The sequence below is a fragment of the Fundulus heteroclitus genome, unplaced genomic scaffold (genome assembly GCF_011125445.2).
Source record: "Fundulus heteroclitus isolate FHET01 unplaced genomic scaffold, MU-UCD_Fhet_4.1 scaffold_38, whole genome shotgun sequence".
Classification (NCBI taxonomy): Eukaryota; Metazoa; Chordata; class Actinopteri; order Cyprinodontiformes; family Fundulidae; genus Fundulus; species Fundulus heteroclitus.
Window position 1 is genome coordinate 3,052,922 of NW_023396792.1, and position 22,905 is coordinate 3,075,826.

The window sequence follows — 22,905 nt, forward strand, 5'->3', positions numbered from 1 at the left end:
ATATATATATATATATTTACAGACCAAATATAACAGATTTAGGGGAGTCATATTTCACTGTCAAAACCAACATTGTTCATTTTGGACAATCCCTTAACAGTCACCGGGTGTTGAGTGGCGAGGGAGAGGTTTTCCTCTCAAAGAAAGAAAAAGGGGATATCAGAGAGGAAAGGCCAGGGCGATCCAGGCTTATTTTATTCACTGATAAATAGAAACTGCTGTAGCACACCTGCTCGTTTTTTTTTTTTTTTTTTTTTTTTTTTTTAATCAAAGCGTGTAATTCAGGTAGGCTATTAAAACAGTCAAAATCCCAAGGATTACCAAGATTTTGAGTTAGGTTATAAATCCCCCACATCAGGGACCACCAACTTTTTTGAAACTGAGAGCTACTTTATTGGTACTGTTTCATGTGAAGGGCTACCTGTACTGACCTCTGATGCTTTTAAATCTATGTAAATACAAATGTGATTAAAAAGGAAGAGCAACTGAATAAAATGGCATTTTAAATGCAGCTCTCCGGAGGGTTTTGCTATTTTTTCAACAGGCTTGAAGGCACCACATATGGTCCTGGGGGTAACCTGGTGCTCACTGGTCCCACCATAGACATTATATAATGTTTACATTATATAATAAAACATTATTATAGAGAACTTGAAAATGGGTGTCAAATGCCTAAATTGCGTGCCGCCTGCCTCGCCGGTGGACAGATGATGCAGAATCCATCGAATCGAGCTGAGTTTCTAAACAACAGTTCCATTAATACAAATAAATAAAACAATACTAAATTATTCCTGACATTACGAAGGGCGACTTTTAATAATTATCGTCTCTGGTTAGTTATTATTAATATAGTGTGTCGGAGTTTACGCGAGCGCACTTCAAATAAGGAACCTGACATTTTGGTTCCCTATTAATCTAGTCGGACTTAATTCCGGTGACACCATCCGCTACTAGCTGCTAGCGAACAGCGGAGTGGATGTTTTGCACTCGATTTCAACACACACAACTAGTTTAAGAGGGATTTACCTTCTGAATTAAATATGTCTAGGGGCTCCATTGAGATCCCGTTGCGGGACACAGATGAGGTAAAATATATATTTTTTTTATATGTTTCTTTTTTTGTTGTTGCGAATGTTTCTAAGTGAACCTTGCTGTTATGTTAGCAGCTGGTGCTAACCGAAGCTATCTTGAACTCAGCGCTAATCTTAGCCTTGGCATTAATTTGGCAGCTTTACGTTAAATTTTAATATTTGCAACCGAATCGGAGCATTAAACAATTTAAACGCCGTATACAGATAGAACTCGAAAATATGAGCAGATTCCTTCTAGAAAATAATCTCCAGTTTGCTTTTAACAGCCTGTGATGTTACCTGCCAGTGCATTAGTTCTCAACAACTTTAAAGAAAGCTTTCTGTGTCTTAGATGCTTTATGTTTAAATCCACAGCTTCTGCGACCAACAAGTTAATAAACTCTAAATCAGTGTGGATTTGATTTAAACTAAATACCACACATATTTGGCATTTTAAATCCACACATTTGCTTTTTTATAGTTAGTGGTAAATATAATTTTAATTCTTATGCTACGTAAAAGTTCTAAAAAGTAAAGTTTTGTGAATCAAGATAAATAAATGTGGAGAAAAAAAAGATTCAAATGGAATACTACGCTGATGTAAATAAAACATACAGCCTAACATTAACAATGTGAGTATAAACAAATAAATGTGCCAAACAGTGATCGCTTGACTAGACGTGGGCGAGTATGAGACTCTCATTGTGTGCTGGTTTCATTTGCTTTTGTGGTCGTTTTCCAGCGCAAACCAGCAAAAAAAAAGGATGCATGAAACACTCAAACATGTAACTTAGCTCTTTGGAAAGTTTGTAAAGAGCCCCTCTGGTCAGAGAAAAAATTAACTAATATTTATGTTCTGTTAACTTCCCCAAGCCTTAAAAGCTTATTTAATATTTTTTTTGCTATATTTGGTTTATGGTTTGTTTTCTATCTATCTATCTATCTATCTATCTATCTATCTATCTATCTATCTATCTATCTATCTATCTATCTATCTATCTATCTATCTATCTATCTATCTATCTATCTATCTATCTATCTATCTATCTATCTATCTATCTATCTATCTATCTATCTATCTATCTATCTATCTATCTATCTATCTATCTATCCGTTGTTAGTAAAGACTCAGTTGTCAAACTGATCGCCTTCATGAATAATAATTGATGCACTAATATATAAATGTTGTTATAATCACAATCTTTCTACTGACCCTGGTCACCCATCTGTAACGCCATATTTAGATCAGATTAACTTTTTGTCTTGATTACAAACACTGGCTGCTGTATAAATGTAAAATCCATAAACATCGCATCACATTCATACTTATTACACTTCCTGCCACAGCGTATGGCTCAATGGCAGAGTACGAACTTTATCAGGTTGGCCTCGAGCGATGGGGGTGAGATCTGATCTCCTTGGTATCGCGGCTAACAAATTGTGCTGTGCAGGTTATCGAGCTCGACTTCGACCAGCTGCCGGAGGGAGACGAGGTCATCAGCATCTTGAAGCAGGAACATACACAGCTGCACATATGGATCGCTTTGGCGGTGAGTCACTTCTTTCACCTGAAAGGATTGCTTTATGTCAAACGTGCAACTAAGTAATTATTTTAGCTGTACGTTGTGTAGAATAAAGCATTATAGATGTAATTTTATTTTGTTTTTTTCCCCCCCAGTTGGAGTACTACAAGCAGGGCAAAACGGAGGATTTTGTCAAGCTGTTGGAGGCAGCGCGCATCGATGGAAACCTGGACTACAGAGACCACGAGAAGGACCAGATGACCTGCTTGGACACGTTAGCAGCTTACTACGTCCAGCAGGCTCGTAAAGAGAAGAACAAAGATGCCAAGAAGGAGCTCATCACGCAGGCCACTCTGCTGTACACCATGGCAGATAAGATCATCATGTACGATCAGGTAGGAGAGCTTCATCGCAGAGCTGCTGTAGCACCGATGTTTGTGAGCGTGCCGGTAATATGACGTGTCATCTGAACCAGAACCATTTGTTGGGACGAGCCTGTTTCTGCCTGCTGGAGGGAGACAAGATGGACCAGGCTGATGCTCAGTTCCACTTTGTGCTCAACCAGTCCACCAATAACATCCCTGCTTTGCTTGGTAAACTGGATGAAAGTGGAGAGGTTCAACTCGATTACTGTGATGAATGAATAAAAAATATTAACAGTGTTGCTTAACAGGGAAGGCCTGCATCTCCTTCAATAAGAAGGACTACAAAGGAGCGCTGGCGTACTACAAGAAGGCTTTACGAACAAACCCTGGCTGCCCAGGTAAACATGTTACGTTATCGTTCAGTCATTCAGTAGCAATGACGTTACGTTATAATTATGGTACCTCTGCTGCTCATGTAGCAGCTTCATCAGTCTGGATTTCTGCTTCCTAATTGGTTTAACCATAAAAAGGTTGAGACAGAGCGGTTTGACCTAGGATAGGAAGCTTTTTTTTTTTTAGTCTCAACTGTTACATATTTTATCTTTACATAAAATTGATTGAACTTATCTGCTGACAGTGTTGTTAAAGACTGATTGTTTTCCTGATCATTTTTCTAGATTAAAATATATTATAGGAAATATTCTGTAGTATCTCTAATACATAGAAATATATCAACCAGCATCTGTAATTATTACATTAATATGTATTAAACTTCAACAGCTGATAACAGGTCTTTGAGTAAATTAATGTTTTCATTAACATAATCTAAGACCGAAAAAAAAAAGACAAGTCTAACCTTTTAATTTGGGTTCTTTTATTATAAATTATTGTTCTAATTCTGCTTGTTACAATCATATATAAATTCTAACAGACTTTTAACATTTTTAAGAATGGATCAGGGAGTCTAATTAGTGACATCACTTCCTGTTTTCCTGCCGCGTAAATGTGACTTGACGAAGGCACATTTCCTTAAGCCGCTCTTCAAAATGTGGAAAGACGAGGGAACACAAGTTCGCAAATGGCTGCAACAAAACTATTCACCTAAGCTTCAGTCCTCGAGCCATAAAGAACAACTTTACCACACCTGGAACCGTGTCTTTCAACTTTATTTGTTCATTAGGCACTTTAAACAAACACGGGAGCTGTACGGATAAATGCAAGATGACACCAGTAGAACCAGCGAAGTTCAAACCTGGACAAAAAGTATCAAAAGCCAGAGAGAAAATGTCTTTTTAAAAGAGATTTGCAGAACGGCCCGAGAGGACGGCTGCCTTTATGTGCCGCAGCAGATCACAGCAGAGTTGGGGACCTGCTACAGAGAAGGATGAGCTGACCAGTGGGGAAGACTGGATGGTTTAGGGAGAAAGGATGTTTTAAAATGAACGTTTGACTGATCAGTTCTTCCCTTGTGCGTCTGCCTTTACGCACTCGTTCATTTAAAGCAATCTCCAAATGTTGAACTTGCTTCAGATCAACTCTCTACCTGGGGTTCGGGGTTCAGACATGTTGGTAACGTTTCCTAAACCTTGGCTCGTGTCTCGTTTTAGCTGAAGTCCGACTGGGGATGGGTCACTGCTTCGTCAAGCTCAATAAACTGGAGAAGGCCCGTCTGGCGTTCGGCCGAGCCCTGGAGCTGAACTCCAAGTGTGTCGGAGCGCTGGTGGGTCTGGCGGTTCTGGAGCTCAACAACAAAGATTCAGAATCTATAAAGAACGGGGTGCAGCTCCTGTCACGGGCTTACACCATCGACCCCAGCAACCCCATGGTGCTCAACCACCTCGCCAACCACTTCTTCTTCAAAAAGGTACACTTTTCTTGTTTTTTTGTTTTTTTTTCCGGAGTAACGACACCACCCTGAAGCTGCGTCGTTTAGCTGATCGGCGTACCTCCTGTGTCTCTTTCAGGACTACAGTAAAGTCCAGCATCTTGCCCTGCATGCTTTCCACAACACAGAGGTTGAGGCCATGCAGGCTGAGAGCTGCTATCAGTTGGCGCGCTCATTTCACGTCCAGGTGAGGCTGCCACCCAGACCGCCTTACAGGTTTCAGTATGTTCAGAGCCGGCTGTGCTTAAATATAAATCTTTGTTTGTTTTTTTTTCTTCAGGAGGACTATGACCAGGCGTTTCAGTATTACTACCAGGCCACGCAGTTCGCCTCCTCCACCTTCGTGCTGCCCTTCTTCGGCCTGGGACAGATGTACGTGTATCGTAGGGACAAGGAGAACGCGGCGCAGTGCTTCGAAAAGGTTTTGAAGGCCTACCCAAACAACTACGAAACAATGAAAATCCTGGGATCCCTCTACGCCACGTCCGACGATCAGGAAAAGAGAGACATCGCCAAAGTAGATCTCCGGCCCGTCCCAGTCTTCCTCTGCGTGTGGTAAAAGCGATCGTGCCAGTTGTTTTAAAACGGTTTGATCTCTGCTCCCCAGGGCCACCTGAAGAAGGTGACGGAGCAGTACCCGGATGACGTGGAGGCGTGGATCGAGTTGGCCCAGATCTTGGAGCAGACCGACATCCAGGGTGCGCTGTCGGCTTACGGCACGGCCACCCGCATCCTCCAGGAGAAGGTGCAGGCCGACGTTCCCCCCGAGATCCTCAACAACCTGGGGGCTCTGCACTTCAGACTGGGCAACCTGGGGGAAGCTAAGGTAGCCACCTACCCATGCCACATTAACCGTATAAAAGATCAATTTAAATCCAACTTGTTATCAAACAAGGTGTCCAGAACTCTGACATTTCTGTGCCCTCGCTCGCCTCCCAACAGAAATATTTCCTTGCGTCCCTGGACCGAGCCAAAGCGGAGGGAGAGCACGACGAGCATTACTACAACGCCATTTCTGTCACCACGTCTTACAACCTGGCCCGTTTGTACGAGGCCATGTGTGAATTCCACGAAGCCGAGAAACTCTACAAAAACATCCTGAGAGAGCATCCCAACTACGTGGACTGTAAGAGTTCATCAACAAGTACTGCACGGCAAAAACAGAACTAAAAATAGGTTAAATGTTCTTAAAATGAGTGTATTTGTCCTTGATTTGAGCAGGTAAATAAGATGATTTGCCAATAGAATAAGGTTTTTGCACTTAAAATAGGAACAATTCATCTCCATCCTCTTATTTCAAGTGCAGGATGTCTGATTATCTTATTTTAGGGATCAAAATACTCATTCCATTGGCAGATAATCTTATTTACCTGCTCAAATCAAGGATAAATACATTAACTTTAAGAACATTTTACTTATTTTTAGATCCGTTTTTGCAGTGTGAAGGTTGTTTTACGCTGGTTGTACTCTGGACAAAAGCGTTTTGTCCGTTCGTCAACCTGCAGGTTATTTGCGTCTTGGAGCGATGGCTCGCGACAAGGGAAACTTCTATGAAGCGTCTGATTGGTTTAAAGAAGCCCTGCAGATTAATCAGGTACAGCCTGCTGGTTTGGCGCTGTGACGTTGTTCTATGGGAAAACCCCCGGATGTGATCTGACCGGGTTTGTCTTTGATGCAGGATCACCCAGACGCCTGGTCGCTCATCGGAAATCTGCACTTGGCCAAACAGGAGTGGGGGCCGGGTCAGAAGAAGTTTGAGCGGATCCTGAAGCAGCCGTCCACGCAGAACGACACGTACTCCATGCTGGCTCTGGGTAACGTGTGGCTGCAGACGCTGCACCAGCCCACCAGAGACAGGGAGAAGGTACCACCAGAGCGGACCCATTTATGACGGCAGAGATGCTGCAAAGTCTCGAACTAGAAGTTTTTTCTTTTCCTGTTGTTAGTCTGATTTTTCTAATGATGCTCTACAGTTTGTGAGCTTTTTTTGAATTGTGTATATACACTGCAAAAATAGAACTAAAAATAAGTAAAATTTTCTTAAAATAAATATATTTGCCATTGATTTGAGTAGGTATATAAGACTATTTGCCAATGGAATAAGATTTTTGCACCTAAAATAAGAACAATTCATCTCCATCATCTTAGTTTCAAGTGCTGTATATCTAATTATCTTATTTCAGGGATAAAAATACTCATTCCGTTGGCAAATAATCTTATTTACCTGCTCAAATCAAAGGCAAATACATTCATTTTAAGAAAGTGTTACTTATTTTTAGTTCTCTTTTTGCAGTATATGTGGTTTAATTAAATTTCTTTTTCCAAAAGTCATAAATGTGATTGGCAAAAAGAAGTATGTATTTAGGATTTGCAGGTATTTGACATTATTTACCCCTATTACTGGCAAATATACAAATTAAAATCTATTACTTTAGGCTTAAGCACTAAAAATATTTATTTTAGATGCACCTCTCTATTAGCCAATTCCCCCCCTTTACTGGTCGTGAATCTGGTGATTGTCAGGTTGAACAATAACACATCAGCCCAAACCATGTGCTATGATGTGTTTTATTTTTTTATTTTAGTTAAATAGAAAACTGATTAATGGTAAATTACATGCTTTATTACATAAATGGCAATAATTTTGGCCTCTCCTTTTGATTGAATTTAAGAGTACCAGAACTGGTGAAAATTAGCAGGTCAGATTCTGATATTGGCCAAGAAAACCCTGATTGGTTAAGCTCTGATTTGTAATTTATTTATTTTATTTACATTTTTATGTACTTTCATAACTTGTCTGTTTTATTTACCCATTTTTGGTCAAATTAACATAGAAATGGGAGAAAAAACAACATTCAATGTCACAAACCTGAGTGGTATTAATTACTGTGCGCCCTGACGCCTCCTGGCTGATCACGTGTCTCAGGCTACGTTGCGTCGTGTAAATCTGTCTCAACATGTTTGTTGTTTGTTCCTGACTGCTAACGTTTGTTCTGGTGAAGTTTGATCTATTAATAATCGTCCCAACACGTCTAAAGTCAGGAGGTGCAAATTCAATTTCAGGCGTTCGAACAAAGTCCTGCTTTGTGTCCAAGAGGAAATGACGCCTAATTAGTCTTAATGTTCTCGCCTTTACAGGAAAAGCGACACCAGGACCGAGCCTTGGCGATATACAAACAAGTCCTGCGTAACGATGCCAAAAACCTCTACGCTGCCAACGGGATCGGTGATTACCGCCTCGTGTTTTTGTGTTCTCTGCGTAGCGTTGACTCCCCGTACATCTAAACAGGAAACGCATCTCTCTCCAGGGGCCGTGCTCGCTCACAAGGGTTATTTCCGAGAGGCGCGCGACGTGTTCGCTCAGGTGAGGGAGGCCACGGCAGAAATCAGTGACGTCTGGCTGAACCTGGCTCACATCTACGTGGAGCAGAAGCAGTACATCAGCGCCGTGCAGATGGTAAGAGGCCGATTAGGCTCAAAGACTCCGGCTTTTGTTTCCTCTTTCCCCCCGGGGAATTGCTGAGCTCATCCTCCCTCCTGGCTTTACAGTACGAAAACTGCCTGAAGAAGTTTTACAAATACCAGAACACAGAGGTGCTGCTCTATCTGGCGAGAGCGCTCTTCAAATGTGGGAAGCTCCAGGAGTGCAAGCAGATGCTGCTGAAGGTAAGGGCAAAGATGAAAGCTGCTTTCTTAAACCCCGAAAGGCTCAGAGAGGATTGACCGCGTTTTGTGACGTGTGCCCCCCCCCAAAAGGCCCGGCATGTGGCGCCCAGCGACACGGTGCTGATGTTCAACGTGGCTCTGGTGCTGCAGAGACTCGCCACCCTTGTGCTGAAAGACGAGAAGAGCAACCTGAAGGCTGTCCTCAGCGCCGTGAAAGAGCTCGAACTGGCCCACAGGTATTTCATGATTGCTCCCCTCCACCTTCCAGATTGCTCCTCTCACTGATTACTGAGCTTCGTCTTCACGTGGCCCTCCTCCTCCTCCTCCCACAGATATTTCAGCTACCTCAGCAAAGCTGGGGACAAGATGAGATTTGACCTCGCTCTCGCAGCGTCGGAGGCCAGGTAAGACAGACGGGCGATCCGATCTCTGTCGCCTATTTGAGAATAGACGTGTGATCTCATGACGCCGTGGTAGGGCTGAATGATTTTAGAAAATAATCTAATTGCGGTTTTATATCTTAATAATGTGATTTAATGCGATTTTTCTTTTTCAGTTTAATTTATCATGTCTTTTTAAACATATACAAAAACCAATCGATCTGCTTCATCGCTGTGCAGATCAGGTGCTAAAAGAGCCGCTGCGTTTGAACTCGGAGCAGAAATGATTGTGTTCTGCCTATGGTATATTTCAACCAAAACTGCGATTTGATTTTGACTTTTCTCTGCTTTAACCACAAGCAACAAAAATCGGCTGTAGATAAAGATGTCTGTAAACATGGACTATTTAAATTAATCAGAATATTATTCAATAGAACAGCTTTTCATTGATTTGGACATCAATCCTTGTTGAACATAAAGTGCAACCAACAAACCACTCTATGTATTAAACTTATTGACCAGAACTTAATGTTATGGTGAGATTCCTGAAAGTTTCTGGTAACACAGTTTGATTATACAAACTCTAAAACAAGTAATAAAATTAGATTATCTCACTGCTGCAGCTCTCTATCCTTCCATGTGGAGGCAAACCCACTTTAAACATATTACTGACACTAAAGGACGTCTGATTCACTAATTGTTACATAGCCAAAAATTCCTGACCTCTGCGATTTGGAAATTGCATTTTTTTTAAATTGCGATTATATTGAAAATGCGATTAATTGTGCAGCCCTACGCCGTAGGCTGCCAGCTCAACGATAAACGGGCCGTTAAAGGGACTTAGTTTAATCAATGTTTTTCTAAAAATCTTGAACCCAGACTTGCACGAAACAAATAATTTTTGGACCCTGACGACTTTCTTCCTAATTGGTTTGCCATGACTTGGGATCGCGACGCTTACATTTCTCTGCGTTTCTGGTACCGGCTAACAGCAGCTGGCTGTGCGTAGCCCTCTAGTTAAATGTGTCCTTGTTGTGGGGATCCAGGCAGTGCTCGGACCTGCTGAGCCAGGCTCAGTACCACGTGGCCCGAGCCAGAAAGCAGGACGAGGAGGAGAAGGAGCTTCGTGCCAAACAGGAGCAAGAGAGGGACCTGCTGCGCCAGCAGATGCTGAAGGAACAGGTATCAGTCGAGCTTGACCGTAGGGCTGGAAGATACATAAAAAAAAGGCATATTCATAAAATAGAAATCATTGATCGATATCGATAGTTATGAACAAAATTCAAAACATATAGTTTAAGTGTAGCGCTGTCCTTTTGATGCTGTTGCTTTATGACCTACTTTTAGATGCAGAACACACAAACACTGAATTTCAGATCAACCCTTTATTCAACCAACTTTTTACCAAAACTGCAAGTTTAAAAAAAAAAAATAAGGAAATAGTGTGCTCTCTGAACTCTTTGAAGGGGGCGGAGCTTGGCCCCTGGGTCTGCTTTTGTGATTGGTTGAGAGGATTTAGTATTAATCTACATGGCCAGAATGCAAAAGGAAGGAAAAACGTTATTCTAGGAAAAACGTTATTCTATTGAATTTTTTATTGACCCTTTTTTCTATCATCGATAGACGTCTATCGATCGATTCAATTATATATATATATATATATATATATATATAACACACAAATTATAATTGAATTATCGTCCAGCCCTACTTTACCGTCGTACCGGCCCGTTTCGTTGTCTTTGCGTTTTCATTTATTGACGCTCGTTAACTCTGAACATGTAGGAAGAACGGCAGAAAAGAGAAGCGGAGGAGCAGAAGAAGCTCCTGGAGCAGAGAGCGCTGTTTGTGGAGAAGACCAAGAACTTGCTGACGTTCGTGGATGGACCGAAAGAATCGGCCAAAGACAAGAAGAAGGGAGGAGGCGGCGGCCGTGTAAGCACTCTCCAGCACATTACTCCTCTAACGCTGCATTGGAGTTGCTCTGTTTGTTGTTGATCGGTCCTATGATTATGTTTTTTCCCCCGTCTCTAAGCGTAAGAAAGGAGGCGACGTGGATGACTTCGTCAATGACGACTCCGACGAGGACCTTCCGGTGAAAAAGAAGAAGAAGAGACAGAGCAGCGGCAGTGAACAGGAAGATGGCGAGGAAGGCGAGAAGAAAAAGAAGAAGAGGAGGAGGTGGAGCTGCTACACGGTTCTAATTCTTCAGCGACGATGAAGGTGGATCGGGTGGAATAAACTTTTCTTTTCTGTCAGACCCGCAAAAGGAGGAGACGACAGCGACGACGAGGAGGGATCGTCTCGACCCAAAAAGCAGCGCAAACCCAAAGAAGGACGCAAGAGGATTGAAAAGGTGCTTTTTGTTGTCTTTCATCGGGATTATAAATCTTTAAACGTCGTACGGGGTTTAATCCTGGAGAAGTATAGAGAAAATACTTTTATTTCCTGACTTTAATCCATATCCTACTGTCTAAATGTATTCATCATTCTTTTCAATCTTTAGTCTTATGCTTAAAATGCCAGGAAATCATAGAGAAGTGTTTTGTATTTTATATTTTGAATGTCAAGATAAAAATGTTTGGGAAGTTCTGACGTTAAGATTTGTCATTTTAGCCCCAGCCTGAGCGCATGCCACCATCCCTCAAAGGGAAGATCAAGTCCAAGGCCATCATCTCATCCTCTGAATCCTCGTCAGACGAGGACGGACTGAAGATAGCCGAAGACAGGCAAGTGGCTAAAGCAGGAAAAGCCGTGTGAAGATGAGCAAACGAAACGCTCACCAACTCATCATCATCATCATTTTTCCCCAACAGGAACAGAGACAGCGGCTCAGGATCTGAAGACGAGGGCGGCCACAGGAAGCGCATAGCGTCCGACAGCGAGTCAGACGGCGGGCGGAACCGCTCAGGCAGCGAGGCGGGCAGCCCTCGACGCTCCGTCGGCTCGGACGACGAGTCGGGCAGCGACCGTCCCGTGAAGAAGAGGAGGGTGCAGCGGCAGTCCGACTCGGAACAGTCCGACAACGAGAGCAAGAGGAGCCAGTCGGGATCGGATGAGTCGAGGCCGGCTTCGCCTGCTCCGGCGTCAGACCGGGGCTCCGAGGCTGGATCAGACAACGAAGGCTCCCCACGGCGCTCTGATAACGGGTCAGAACCGGAGGGGTCCAACAACGACGATAGTGATTAGGTCACCTGACTCGTGTTGCTGAATATTTTTGTTTCAGTTCTCTTCAGTGTGTTTCAGTGCTTTGTCTTGCTGGACTTTTTTTTTATTAGAATGAATCGGCGCACAGTTGTAATTAAATGTAATGGTTTAAGACAGAATGGTTCCCTTTGATAACCTGAGATTTGCTTACTGTGCAGGAGGAAACTGACCCCAAACAGGTCACAGATTGATGTAAATAAAACTTTGAAAACATTAAAATGGATTAAATCTGAAACCCACAAGTTTCTTTTAATTTTCCAGGGTTTGCACTACTGGGGTCCGTTCTTCGTACGTCGCTAACTCAGTTAGCTGGATTTGATTGACGATTTGTCATGATCTTGGATCGTTTGGTTCTTCGAAAGACATCCTGCACTTGTCATAGCAACATGTGCGCCAGCTTAAACCTGCTCGAAAGCAGGCTTATTTCATGTAAACAGGATTAGATCGCAGCTTTATAAGCAGAGGAGATAGGGAAGTCTGTTGTAGCCATGTGGAAGGTGCAAGAATAATTTCTAGAGTTTTTAATCAATTGTGTATTGCGCAATAGAGAGGATCCTTTAGTGCAGCGCGACAGTGTAAAAAGCTTTTTATTTTTATCATATTCAGCAAGATTTGTTCAGGCTATTTTAATGTGAAGTTTAGTTTTACTTTGAAAGGCTTGCTTCCTGTCGAGCCGTATATTGTATTAGAAAAAACTATGGATGGATTATCTAGACAAGGAGCAATACAGTTTTACCGTATAAACTGTGGATGACTTGGAAAAGGAAGAATTTAATTTTTTATGGATAAAGAATGTTAAAATTCCCAGTTTGCACGCGTCCTTTACTTCCAGTGTCTAAGGAATGACACCGATATTGGATCTGTTGCCATAAGAGGCTTTTTAAAATAAAATATAATAAAGGCTACCGTTTTGTAGAATATTCTTGTATTTCACTTTTACTTGTCCCCATGTTCTAGTGGGTCCCGTGGAGGCTCTGATATTAAAGTAAATGAGATTAAAATGCAAAAATTCATACTGTAGAAAGTGATAGAAACATCTACCATGGACAGTATTTACGCATTAATTTGTCTGCTGCTTTTTGCCAGCCCTCTCTCCTGGCTTTAGTAGACTTTGAGGTGTTTTAATTAATGACTCAAATTCGGCATAACCTTCCATTAAAAGCTCTTGTTCTGCTGGGAGAAAAACTGGGCGTTCTTTGTCCATGCTGAACAGCCAATAGCAGCGTTGCTGATCATTGTTTCTACTATCGATACATTTCCCCTTTTAAACGCATGAACGCGCAGTTCTCAATCCAGCCATACTAATCATAAACAGGTGTTCGAAGAACCCAATTAGCCGGATCATGATTAACCGGATGAAATCATGGATGTCTCATTTGATCTCGGATGTTTTAAGCAATGTACGAAGAACAGGCCCCTGGTCTTAAAGTGGGGAGAAAAGAAAAAAGAAAAAAAAAAAAAAAAAAAAAAAAGGGGGGGGCAAAGAATTAAACAGTCAAACTTTATTTAAGATTGAGCTGTAGTTGTACACTAAACTTCTAGCACTCGTGACATTTAAAGGCGCAAGTGTACACATACAGTACATTCTTCAGGATTTCAGGTTAAAAAGACTTTAGAAATATTGCAAACGGATGTAAAATTTTCCACAAGTGGTTAACAGCTGCAGCATGGTTAACTCCGCTCTAGCCGTACAAATGTCAAAATCAGGACATTCAAGTATAGTCAGACACTTTAGAGGTATATCTATACGAACTGATAAATTAAAAAGAAAAAAAAAGGCCACACCGATTCATTCTAGGAAAGAAAAAACGTTCCATACATTAAAAAGATCTTGATTTATTCAGCTTAATGTGAACGAGATCATAAATGTGCAAGTAAGCTTGACCATAACTGTTTATTTAAGATTACCTTTGAGAAGAATTTAAGCTAATTAAAAAGGCCCATAATAACCCAACCGATTAAAACAAATCAAGGAGAATACATGTGACTATTGCAACAACTCAAAATGTTAAGCAAAGTGCATCTTAAGCTGAATTTTAACCAATAAAGGAAAAACATTGCTCTTTTTGTAAACAGTTTAAGGAAGTCGTGCTTGTAACTTACTAGAAGTAAAAGGGTAACAAAGCAGGCCGATCGACACATTTTCCTTATAAACACTGTCTACTCTTAGAAATGAGCTTCAGATGATTGAAATGCACAAAACGTCGCTGCAGGACAAGGACAGTAACTCTAGGACGTACGTACAGTGAGACGATGATGCCAGTTTGATTTGGCTAAACATTTTGCTATGGAGTTGTAACAATTGCAACTAAAAAAAAAAAAAAAAAAAAAAAAAAAAAGGACAAGATAAAAATACATAGAACGCATTGCTGTGTGAAAACATGGCTTTGGGTTAGTTTTTCCTCAGTAATCTTCTTCCTCTGACTCCTCCTCCTCAGCTGTCTCCAGCCAGGTCAGCCATTGGTTCACCTGCATGAAGAAGGAAATTTAAAAATCAGCGATTAAATTCTAGACAACAACAAAATTCTAAAATTCCTGATTAGAGTATCAGCTACAGAGTTCTGATTCAAATGACCTGAAATAATGCTTTCCCCTTTCCAGGAAACTCTTCTGTGATGTCTTCTTTCCATGAGAGGAAGGCTTCTTCTTCAACTATTTCCATGTCATAAAGGTTCACAAAGTAGCGCAGCAACATGCCTGAAGGAAAACAGTAAAGAGTTAGAGAACAAGCATCCAACATAAAACACACTTAAAGCACTCAAAAATGAATAAAATGAGCCAACCTTTGGGGAAACTCTTGGTGTTGCAGTGGACCTGCAGGGCATAGAGCGCGCTGACTTGCAGGTTAATGTGATCGTGGAGGAACTTCTGCAGGACCGGCTTGAAAGACAGCAGCAGCTGCTTCTCATCATCCAGCTGCTCCTTGCTGGGCGCTGCCAGCTGCTCCTCGTCGTCGTCCGGGTTGATCTCATAAGCAATGTACTGCAGGAGGCTGAGGGGGGGGGGAAATGGAAAAGCCGTCAAATTAAGCTCCTCTGATTTCACAAAAGCCCAGAAAACAAGCAGCTACTTCATCAGGAGCATTGTTGTGAGGGGTACCTGGTCACGAGGATATTGACGAAGCCTTTATCGGTGTGAAGTCTGGGAGAGATGTTGTCTTTGATCCACTTGTAGATGGACTGTGGTGAGGGGTCCACTTTGATCTGCTTCAGCAGCTCCTTCTCCAGTTTCATCAGTGGGAACAAAAAGCCGAGACCCTTGCCCTCCAGAATCTCCAACATCCTGTCCTTGTTCTGGTCGATTTCTGCTCACAAACAAATACGCCGTCAACTGCGAAATAACTTCACTTGCATGTAAACAAACAGGAGATAAGTGTGGGGGAGGATCAGCGTACCAGGGAGCATCTTCTGCATGTTGACCTTGCTCTGCTGGAACAGCTCGGCCAGCCAGTCGCGGTCCTTCAGCTTGACCATCTGCTGCAGGCAGAGCAGGAAGAAGGGGAAGTGGGCGCCGTTCTCCAGCTGGTGAGCCAGGTCGTCGACGCTGACCAGCTCAGCAATTATAGCGCGAGCAGCAAACTGTGCCAGGTACGATTTCACCAGAGGGATTTCTTCCTCGATCTTAGGACCCTGGTCCAGAATATGCAGGAAGGCCTACAAAGAGATAAAAGGAAGTTCATGTTAACCGTTTAACACTCAGCTGACTGAGCAAGCACCAAGTTTAGGGTTAACAGACACTCACAGGTAGGAGATTATCGCGACTGATGAGACCCTCTGTGGCCAGAGCATGGATCAGTTTGCTGGCGTTTTCCTTATCTTCATCTGACCGCTCGAGTGAGAACACGATTATCTTGTTCAGCATCTCAGATAGAAAGTACTTGGGAGCTTTCATCTCCTTCGCAGCGCTCACAGCCTCGTCGATGTTTTTGCCGTTCAGATAGTCCGTCATCAGTGTGTCCTAAAACCAAGACGTTGAGAGCTTTAGCATGACGTGACATTTTACAGGAAGGAAGTAGAGCTTTGAACCACGAGAGACTTACCGTCATTTTTTGCAACTCTTCTTTAGTCGGTGGAGCCTTTTTGTTGGACTTTGCTGGCTTTTCCTGGATTGGAGGAGGGTTATTTTTGAGGCCGAGCTGTGAGACAAAGACAAAAATAAATCAAGGTGTGCAACGTGCAGCATTATGGCACCATGTTGCTTTATAGAAAGAAAACAGGAAGTTACCTGTCCAATCGGAGAACCTGATTGAGGCATAAAAGTCATCTGTGGCTGCAGCTTTGGCACTTGGTTTTTACTCAAGATGAAGGACTGAGCTGGCCTCAGACTGATCTGTAAGACGATTACAACAAGTTATGGTTTTAAACTTAATCCCAGTTGAAAATGTTATACCTGCACGCCAAAGTGTCAGTACCTCATCAGCGTTGAGTTTTCCTTTCTTGCTGAACCTTGGAGCCATATCCTTGGACTGTGCTTGCGCTGAGTGATTCTGTTTATGGCTGAAAACTGGTGAATTCTGCCCCTTTAAAAAGAAAAGAAAAGGTTTAAATAATTAACAAGAGCTCAACACCATGAATGGGAATTAAATGTTAAACAAGGAAAGCTACAAGGCTTACCTGATTTGGCTTTGTGAACTGTTTGACTCCTGGTTCAAACTGAGGCTGGTGTGAAGCATTGCCATTTCCCATATGGCCATTGAACAGCGGGCTCGCACGATGACGACTCATGGTGGGGGAGTAATGGTCTTGAATCACTCCTGGACCAGTTCCAATGCTAATCCCTGCTCAAAACAGGAGCATTTACGTTAGATATTTGAATGGCTCCAGTTGGTAGTGAATGTTTCTAACAGGGAACAAATGGCCAACACACCTGGAAGTTGTCCAAACATGTCAGCCAGCCCACCAAGAGGTTCCCGCTCACATCTCCTTGTTGGCAGGAAGGAGTTATGGTCTGGGAAGAAGTCGTTCCTCATCCCATCGGATTGTGGGATGAACACACCCAAATCCTAAAAAGCAGCGACACACCCAGTTAGTTTGTGGAAAAACAACGAAGCCCCTGAGCCAACAGCTGACGGTGACCAACCTTTACTGCATCATGGCGAACTTGGTTGATGGTCTTCGGTCCGTTGTCCACATAAGCTTTGCGAGGAACCCAGTGATTATCCCGCAGCTCCACCATGTTCTGCAGCAGGAAGCGAATCCTTGACGGCAATTCCTTGTTGTTCATTAAGGATCGCATGCGTGTGAAGTACTGATCAATCAGGGACTAGAGAGAGAAATTCACATCTTTCAACACAACTTTTAAAGACGAGGAAACCCGATGTCGCGGTTAGACGTGTGTGACTTCACTCACCCTAGCCTTTACATGATCAATTTTGGGCCCCACAGTTTTCATTATTTGACAGAGGCATTCCAAATCTTCACCCATATCCTTAAGTTGGACTCTCTTCTTCTTCTCCAAAAGCTTAAAACATTTAAAAAAAAAGAGCCCCAACGTTAGATTCCTTACACAGCCACCTGATTTTAGAAATAAGAAAACACAAGAAGCATTGCACCATATAAAACTTACTGTTTTGATGCACTTGTGGAGAATGGATTCGTGGATGAGATTGAGTTTGCCAAGTTCCCCGATGAATTTGATGTTACCCAGCATCTTGATCTTTGCAATAGCGCGCTGCTCCTCCTCTTCGGAGGTGAGCGGGTTGTCATGTTTGTCAAAGACTACAGACAGAAGTTCGTGTTAATGGAAGAACAAGTTTACTAACAGCCATGTATTTAAAAAAAGAAATTAAATTCTCACCATCAACATTCTTGGCACGGTTTTCGAATTCATCTTGAAGTTTAGAAATCAGAAGCCTTCTAAAGGTCTGCAAAGAAGAAAAGATATAAGGGGAAATCCCAGACACACCTGCAAACATACAAGTCTAAATCGTGTTTTAAAAAAAAAAATACCTACAGTATTAAGCTTGTGATTTCCTGGACTTTCTGCTGATGGGCCCTCAAAGTTTGGTGCATCCTCTGCCAGGCGAAGACATAGTTGAGCATAAAGTTGGCTGTATTTGGGCTCTTCAAGGGCCTTGTCAACAATCTAAAGTAAATATAGCAAAAGATTACATACCACCAGTGTAGCACATCATAAAATACTTTATTAAAATGAACAAGAACACTCACCAACAAAACAACTCCTTTTAGGACAACTTTTGAATCCAAACCCACATTGAGGAGCTCCAGGCAAAGTTTGTCAAACTTTTCAGGGGTCAGCTTATTAAGTATCCTGAGAAGCAAAAGATGTCTTTAAAAAACACATTCCAAAAAGCCTACCCAACATGATGTACCTATAATTTGCAAGTTTTTTTATATTATTATTTTTTTTAAATCTGATGCCAACTTACCCTCTTACTTTCCTGAAGATTGCATCATGTTCTCCTTTCTCGCTGGAGGAATTGGCATCTCGTCTAGTGTTTCGTGAAGGAATCCATCTCTGAACGCCAGGACCTGGGGTCTTCCCCAGGAACTCGCTATTACAGGAAAAAAAGAAACAAAGTCAGGATGACAACGGCAACAGAACAATATCCATTTTGCTTTTGATGCAGCGACTGATTCTTATTACGTCTACATGTCAAATGTTTGTTTCAAGTAAAAAAAAATGTGGCATGAAATTATGAATATGCTTCCTTTTGCAACAAAAACAGGAAAAGATGCAGAACAGAAGAGTCACCTGTTGCAGACAGACTTGGGATAGTGCTGAGGTGCACCCCCACCTCCTCCCCCCACACTGTAAAAATCAAAGAGAGAGAGAGAGAGAAAAAATACAGTTCAACATCATAGAAACGCAGGCTTTACACACTTTTTAGGTTGAACAGAGGGTGAGCTAACTCGATATTAACGGAGTGTACCTGAAACGAGAAGGTCCCCCTGGTGCGACGACACTCTCCACTTTGGCGGCTTGGCAAAGAATTTTTGTAAAGAATTAAGCAAAGTGTGGGGAAGGAAAAAAACCGACCTGGAGGGAGACACAAACAGCTTAACAAAGTGCTAAAAACAACAATAAAAAAAAAGTCATTTCTCGATTTCTTGTCATTTGTTACATGTAAAAACGGAAATGTGTTCTTTCTACGAGCGTTTTAAACCCGATATTTGCCAGAGAATGGGGAGCGCGTGAGCGGCAACACGTGTGTGAGCCAGCAGGAGAGCTAGCATGCTAACTTAGCCCGAAACTGGAACAAAAAACAAGACGATGGCGTAACGTCGCCCTGTTCCTTCTCGATGCAAAAGATCACGTCATCGTCAACCAAGCCTTGAATCCCGACCCTTGAGCACTACCGCCGCTCGTTTAATGGCCAGAACCAGACTGCTCGACCCAAGTAGACCAGTTCAGTTCAACAATGCCACGAAGAGCTGAAAATGCGCTCGGCAACTTCGACAGAAACCTAGCGATACAACCTCGGTCTCAGGCCGTCTTATCAAATCTACTTTTAATGTGCGTCACTGCAGACGCACTTCGATATTTAAGTGCAAAAAATGAGCCGCTTTGACCTTCCCGTGCTCTTTAAACACCTACGACGATCGGGTTATCTTTTGAAAGTTTCAGCTTTGTCGAACGAAGTTATTCCTTTCACCTAAAAACTCAAAAGGACCCTAACAACAAACCATAAGCAAACAATAAGCGACAGCCACTAGTTTTTCCCAATTATATGCTTTATTTGTCAAGCTACATAAAATTTTAAAACTATTAAAATTGTCGTTTTAACAACATCGTAATAAAAAGAGGAGAATCAGCTGTTGGGGGGAAGGAAAAAAATTCCCCATCAGCTGGTTTTATGAGGTCTTTGTTCTAACACCGGAAGTCCAGGCAGCGACATCTTGGGGGTTAGCTAACAGAGAGCTAATGGCTAACAAGCCGTTAGCTCTCAACCATCTGCCACAGTGTGGACAATTTATGTTATGTTAAACGAGTATATCACATTTATATCGTCAACTATGTCATTTTAGCTACATATGAAGATACAGCGAAGTATTTCCACCCTTCCATGAACTACATAACCTCGGCTAACTTCCTACTCCGGCCCTGGGTTAAGCTAACGTAAAACTAGGCGAGGTAAACGGACAGAACTTACCTTTACAAAAGGAACGGCAGCGTAAGTCTTGTCTGGTTGACAAGTAGAGAGAAAATAAAGGCAAATAAAAAAAATAAGGGTTCAAAAAGCTGTCGTGGCGCCAATCGGTTGCGTAAGGGTAATATTCGGGAAGCCAACAAGCTGAGATGCGACTACGAGGAAAGGATGAACTGGTCCTGCGCGTCACGCGGAGGACCCATTTTGTATGGCAAGCTACCTCAAACGTCATCGTCCAGAGCGACGTCACGTTCCGCACTGCCTTGAACATTTCGCAACATTTCGTTGCTTCTTCAATTTTGTTTTGTCTTATTAGTGTTTCTATCACAAATACTGAAAATAAAGCAATAATTGCTGCAAGAAGTAGAAAATTACACGTTGCTGCTGTTCAAATTTGCGCGTGCACTTCTGGGCTGGACTACTGTCAGTCTGTACAGGATGTACAAAAATAAATAGTGAAAGATTACATATCTTATTTATCTAAACGTAAAGAAAAACGTAGGGACATTCATGTTTGGTCCATTATTTCTTTGCAGGAACAATGCATCTGCGTGATAAATCTCAGAATGTTGGAAAGTAGTTATTTCGATATAAAGTGCATTTTCCGTACTATTGTGGGCAACATTTAAGTGTGGATAAACAGGCTTTACTATGATAGACCTACAAGGTTTTTTTTTAGTTATTTTAGAACCAAGAAATAGTCTGCCAAAACCTGATTTTGTTCCTTTTCTGAGCTAAGTTTAATTTTTGCTGATTTTTGATGACACTGACAAAAGAATATACAATCATTCCCCTAACCTAAAATTGCTTAAAGACCAGACTCGATTATGTATTAAAGGACTTGTAGTTTCATGTTTGTGGTTCCTAGAATATCTAAAATAAGACAGTTAATCTTGGTTATTAGGCACCTTTACTATGGAATAAGCTGCTAGGTATCATTAGGCAGACACTTGTCTTTAAACTTTATGTTTTTTATAACGCTTGGAAATACCTCTTTACATTTATGCTTGAATAGTTTTAAACTGCAGGAGGGCAGAGCCACCTTTCAATTCCTCTCTCTGTCATATTTCCTGTATTTGCACTCCATTTATGCAGTATTTGCAAGTTTTTCTATGACTAACTTTGTTCTCTTTCTTTGCTTTCTTTGCTGACAGTACACCCCATTGTGCTCCCAACCCACAACCAGCCAAGTCACAAAGCTGCTCATCCTCAGCCGTGTTTCTTCCTGTTTCGTCTGCTTGTGTGCCCCATGCTTGCCCAGAACAGGAGATTGTAGCGAGAAAATTTAATGCAATGTGCTGGGTTCAAATGACCTTCTACATGATGGGATGGACCGGTTTGGAAGTGGATTTGAGTCTGTATCCAACTGCAAATTCATTCGGCTGCTCACTTTTTCACAGGGAGCAACAGCAAGTCTTGCATAACTTGCACACAGACTTGGCAGAGTTTGGAGGCCCTTCCTGTCACTGATGGAATTCAAACTTTGGGCCCCTGTATCAAAGTTAAAGTCTTCACCCACTATACCAGTAATCTGTATCCAACTGTACAATACTGAATTTTACCGGATGGCAAACTATTGAACTGAACCATTTTGGAATCTATTAGGTTTAGTATAAGGCTCTCATAGAGGAAAGGAAGAATGCAGAGAGGATACATTGGACTAATCTTCCATCATTTGACTTTAGATAAACAACACCGCAAGAACAGAGCGCATGGCATGATAAGTGTTCCTCAGACACAAACAGTTTTAACTTTAATTGAACAGGGTGTGTTTTTGTCTGGTGAAGTGCCTTGAAAGGATTTGTGAACGGGTGTTGTATAAATAAATAGAAAATCTCACACTGGCACTTTTAAACTACGTGCAATTAAAAAATGCAGATCCTTGTTCAAACTAAGTGGTTTCACTAATGAATAACTTATTTAATGTAATGTTTATATGTCTTAGTCTAATTTTATAAGACATATTTCAATGTAATGTGGCTGATGAAATAAACAAACTTTTTTTTTTGTATTTCAAAAACTTAGTTAAAATAGTAACAGTCCAAATCAAGTGGAATCTTTGTTTCAAGATTTCCCTGTTTGTACACACTGGGCTGTTAAAGGGGACATATCGCGCTGTTCAATGCCTTCCTTTTCAGATTTCAATAATTCAGTTGTGGTCTATATGAAGTGGAACTGTAATGATTTGGTCTGAATTCCTTGTTATTGTTGCTCCTGTTCTGAGGTGCATCTGAGAGTAACTTGTTTTGGTGCAGATTTTTTAAATGCAAAGGAGACACTTCACACCCCGCCTGCCACCGGGGCGCAGAGAGTTTCACTCTGCCTTTTTCTGCCATTTATGTAGTATAATGGAGGACGGTGTAATGAGTTGTGTGAGTTAATACATCCGACGATCCAATATTTTCACGTCTCTATTTGTAGCTTCGCCATCCTTGAGCTTGGACTGTAACATTGTGGCGAAAAAAATAAAAATGGTATATTCGCTGAATTGTTCAGCCTGAAGTCCATGAACTTGTTTAGCAGCTCCACAGCACATACTGTGACCTAATTGTTAAAAAAAACATAATAGGAAATATAAAAAACTGAAAGGTTTGAAATATATGACCCAAGCAGAATATAAAGATATCTACGCAGCACCTGGTGAGACCAAATTAAAATTGCCTGCACTTCTAGAGTCTCCAAGTCCACAAATAATGTAT

The 22,905-nt window shown here is 41.8% G+C and overlaps 2 protein-coding genes across 3 annotated transcripts; one reads left to right on the top strand and one right to left on the bottom strand.

The window, feature by feature from the left end:
• The first annotated feature begins 927 nt into the window (after positions 1–927).
• On the top strand, positions 928–12,331 carry ctr9 (CTR9 homolog, Paf1/RNA polymerase II complex component). 2 transcript variants are annotated; one of them, XM_021321761.2, is made up of 23 exons: positions 928–1,085; positions 2,522–2,620; positions 2,749–2,988; positions 3,069–3,186; positions 3,267–3,356; positions 4,566–4,822; positions 4,923–5,030; positions 5,124–5,360; positions 5,451–5,669; positions 5,786–5,969; positions 6,349–6,437; positions 6,522–6,707; positions 7,982–8,069; positions 8,152–8,300; positions 8,393–8,509; positions 8,600–8,745; positions 8,842–8,913; positions 9,936–10,071; positions 10,675–10,824; positions 10,925–11,070; positions 11,149–11,245; positions 11,506–11,618; positions 11,703–12,331. In XM_021321761.2, exons 1-23 carry the CDS (start codon positions 1,041–1,043, stop codon positions 12,076–12,078), a joined length of 3,462 nt encoding a protein of 1,153 aa, XP_021177436.2. In that variant the 5' UTR covers positions 928–1,040; the 3' UTR covers positions 12,079–12,331. The 2 variants fall into 2 exon arrangements, with proteins under 2 accessions (XP_021177436.2, XP_012728491.2); XM_012873037.3 differs by having other exon boundaries at positions 929–1,085; positions 11,706–12,331.
• A 1,252-nt stretch (positions 12,332–13,583) lies between these two features.
• Positions 13,584–20,391, bottom strand: eif4g2a (eukaryotic translation initiation factor 4, gamma 2a). The gene is made up of 21 exons (XM_012873006.3): positions 20,210–20,391; positions 18,989–19,095; positions 18,811–18,867; positions 18,485–18,610; positions 18,264–18,366; positions 18,049–18,180; positions 17,893–17,959; positions 17,662–17,813; positions 17,446–17,556; positions 17,176–17,358; positions 16,963–17,098; positions 16,710–16,873; positions 16,508–16,615; positions 16,321–16,425; positions 16,136–16,231; positions 15,838–16,053; positions 15,491–15,749; positions 15,196–15,400; positions 14,880–15,088; positions 14,672–14,793; positions 13,584–14,565 (listed from the first exon to the last, which is right to left on the bottom strand). The coding sequence occupies exons 8-21, from the start codon at positions 17,743–17,745 to the stop codon at positions 14,500–14,502; spliced, it is 2,064 nt and encodes a 687-aa protein (XP_012728460.1). The 5' UTR covers positions 17,746–17,813; positions 17,893–17,959; positions 18,049–18,180; positions 18,264–18,366; positions 18,485–18,610; positions 18,811–18,867; positions 18,989–19,095; positions 20,210–20,391; the 3' UTR covers positions 13,584–14,499.
• Positions 20,392–22,905: the final 2,514 nt, after the last annotated feature.

Bases quoted from the DNA above. Each gene is read 5' to 3' on its own strand.
- eif4g2a (XM_012873006.3), bottom strand. From the start codon at position 17,745: ATGCTGGGTAACATCAAATTCATCGGGGAACTTGGCAAACTCAATCTC. The intron at 17,359-17,445 runs GTGAGTGAAGTC...TTCTCTCTCTAG, and splicing joins TTGATCATGTAAAGGCTAGG to TCCCTGATTGATCAGTACTT. The intron at 16,054-16,135 runs GTAAGTCTCTCG...TCTTGGTTTTAG, and splicing joins AAGAGTTGCAAAAAATGACG to GACACACTGATGACGGACTA.
- ctr9 (XM_021321761.2), top strand. From the start codon at position 1,041: ATGTCTAGGGGCTCCATTGAGATCCCGTTGCGGGACACAGATGAG. The intron at 2,989-3,068 runs GTAGGAGAGCTT...CATCTGAACCAG, and splicing joins AGATCATCATGTACGATCAG to AACCATTTGTTGGGACGAGC. The intron at 3,187-3,266 runs GTAAACTGGATG...GTTGCTTAACAG, and splicing joins TAACATCCCTGCTTTGCTTG to GGAAGGCCTGCATCTCCTTC.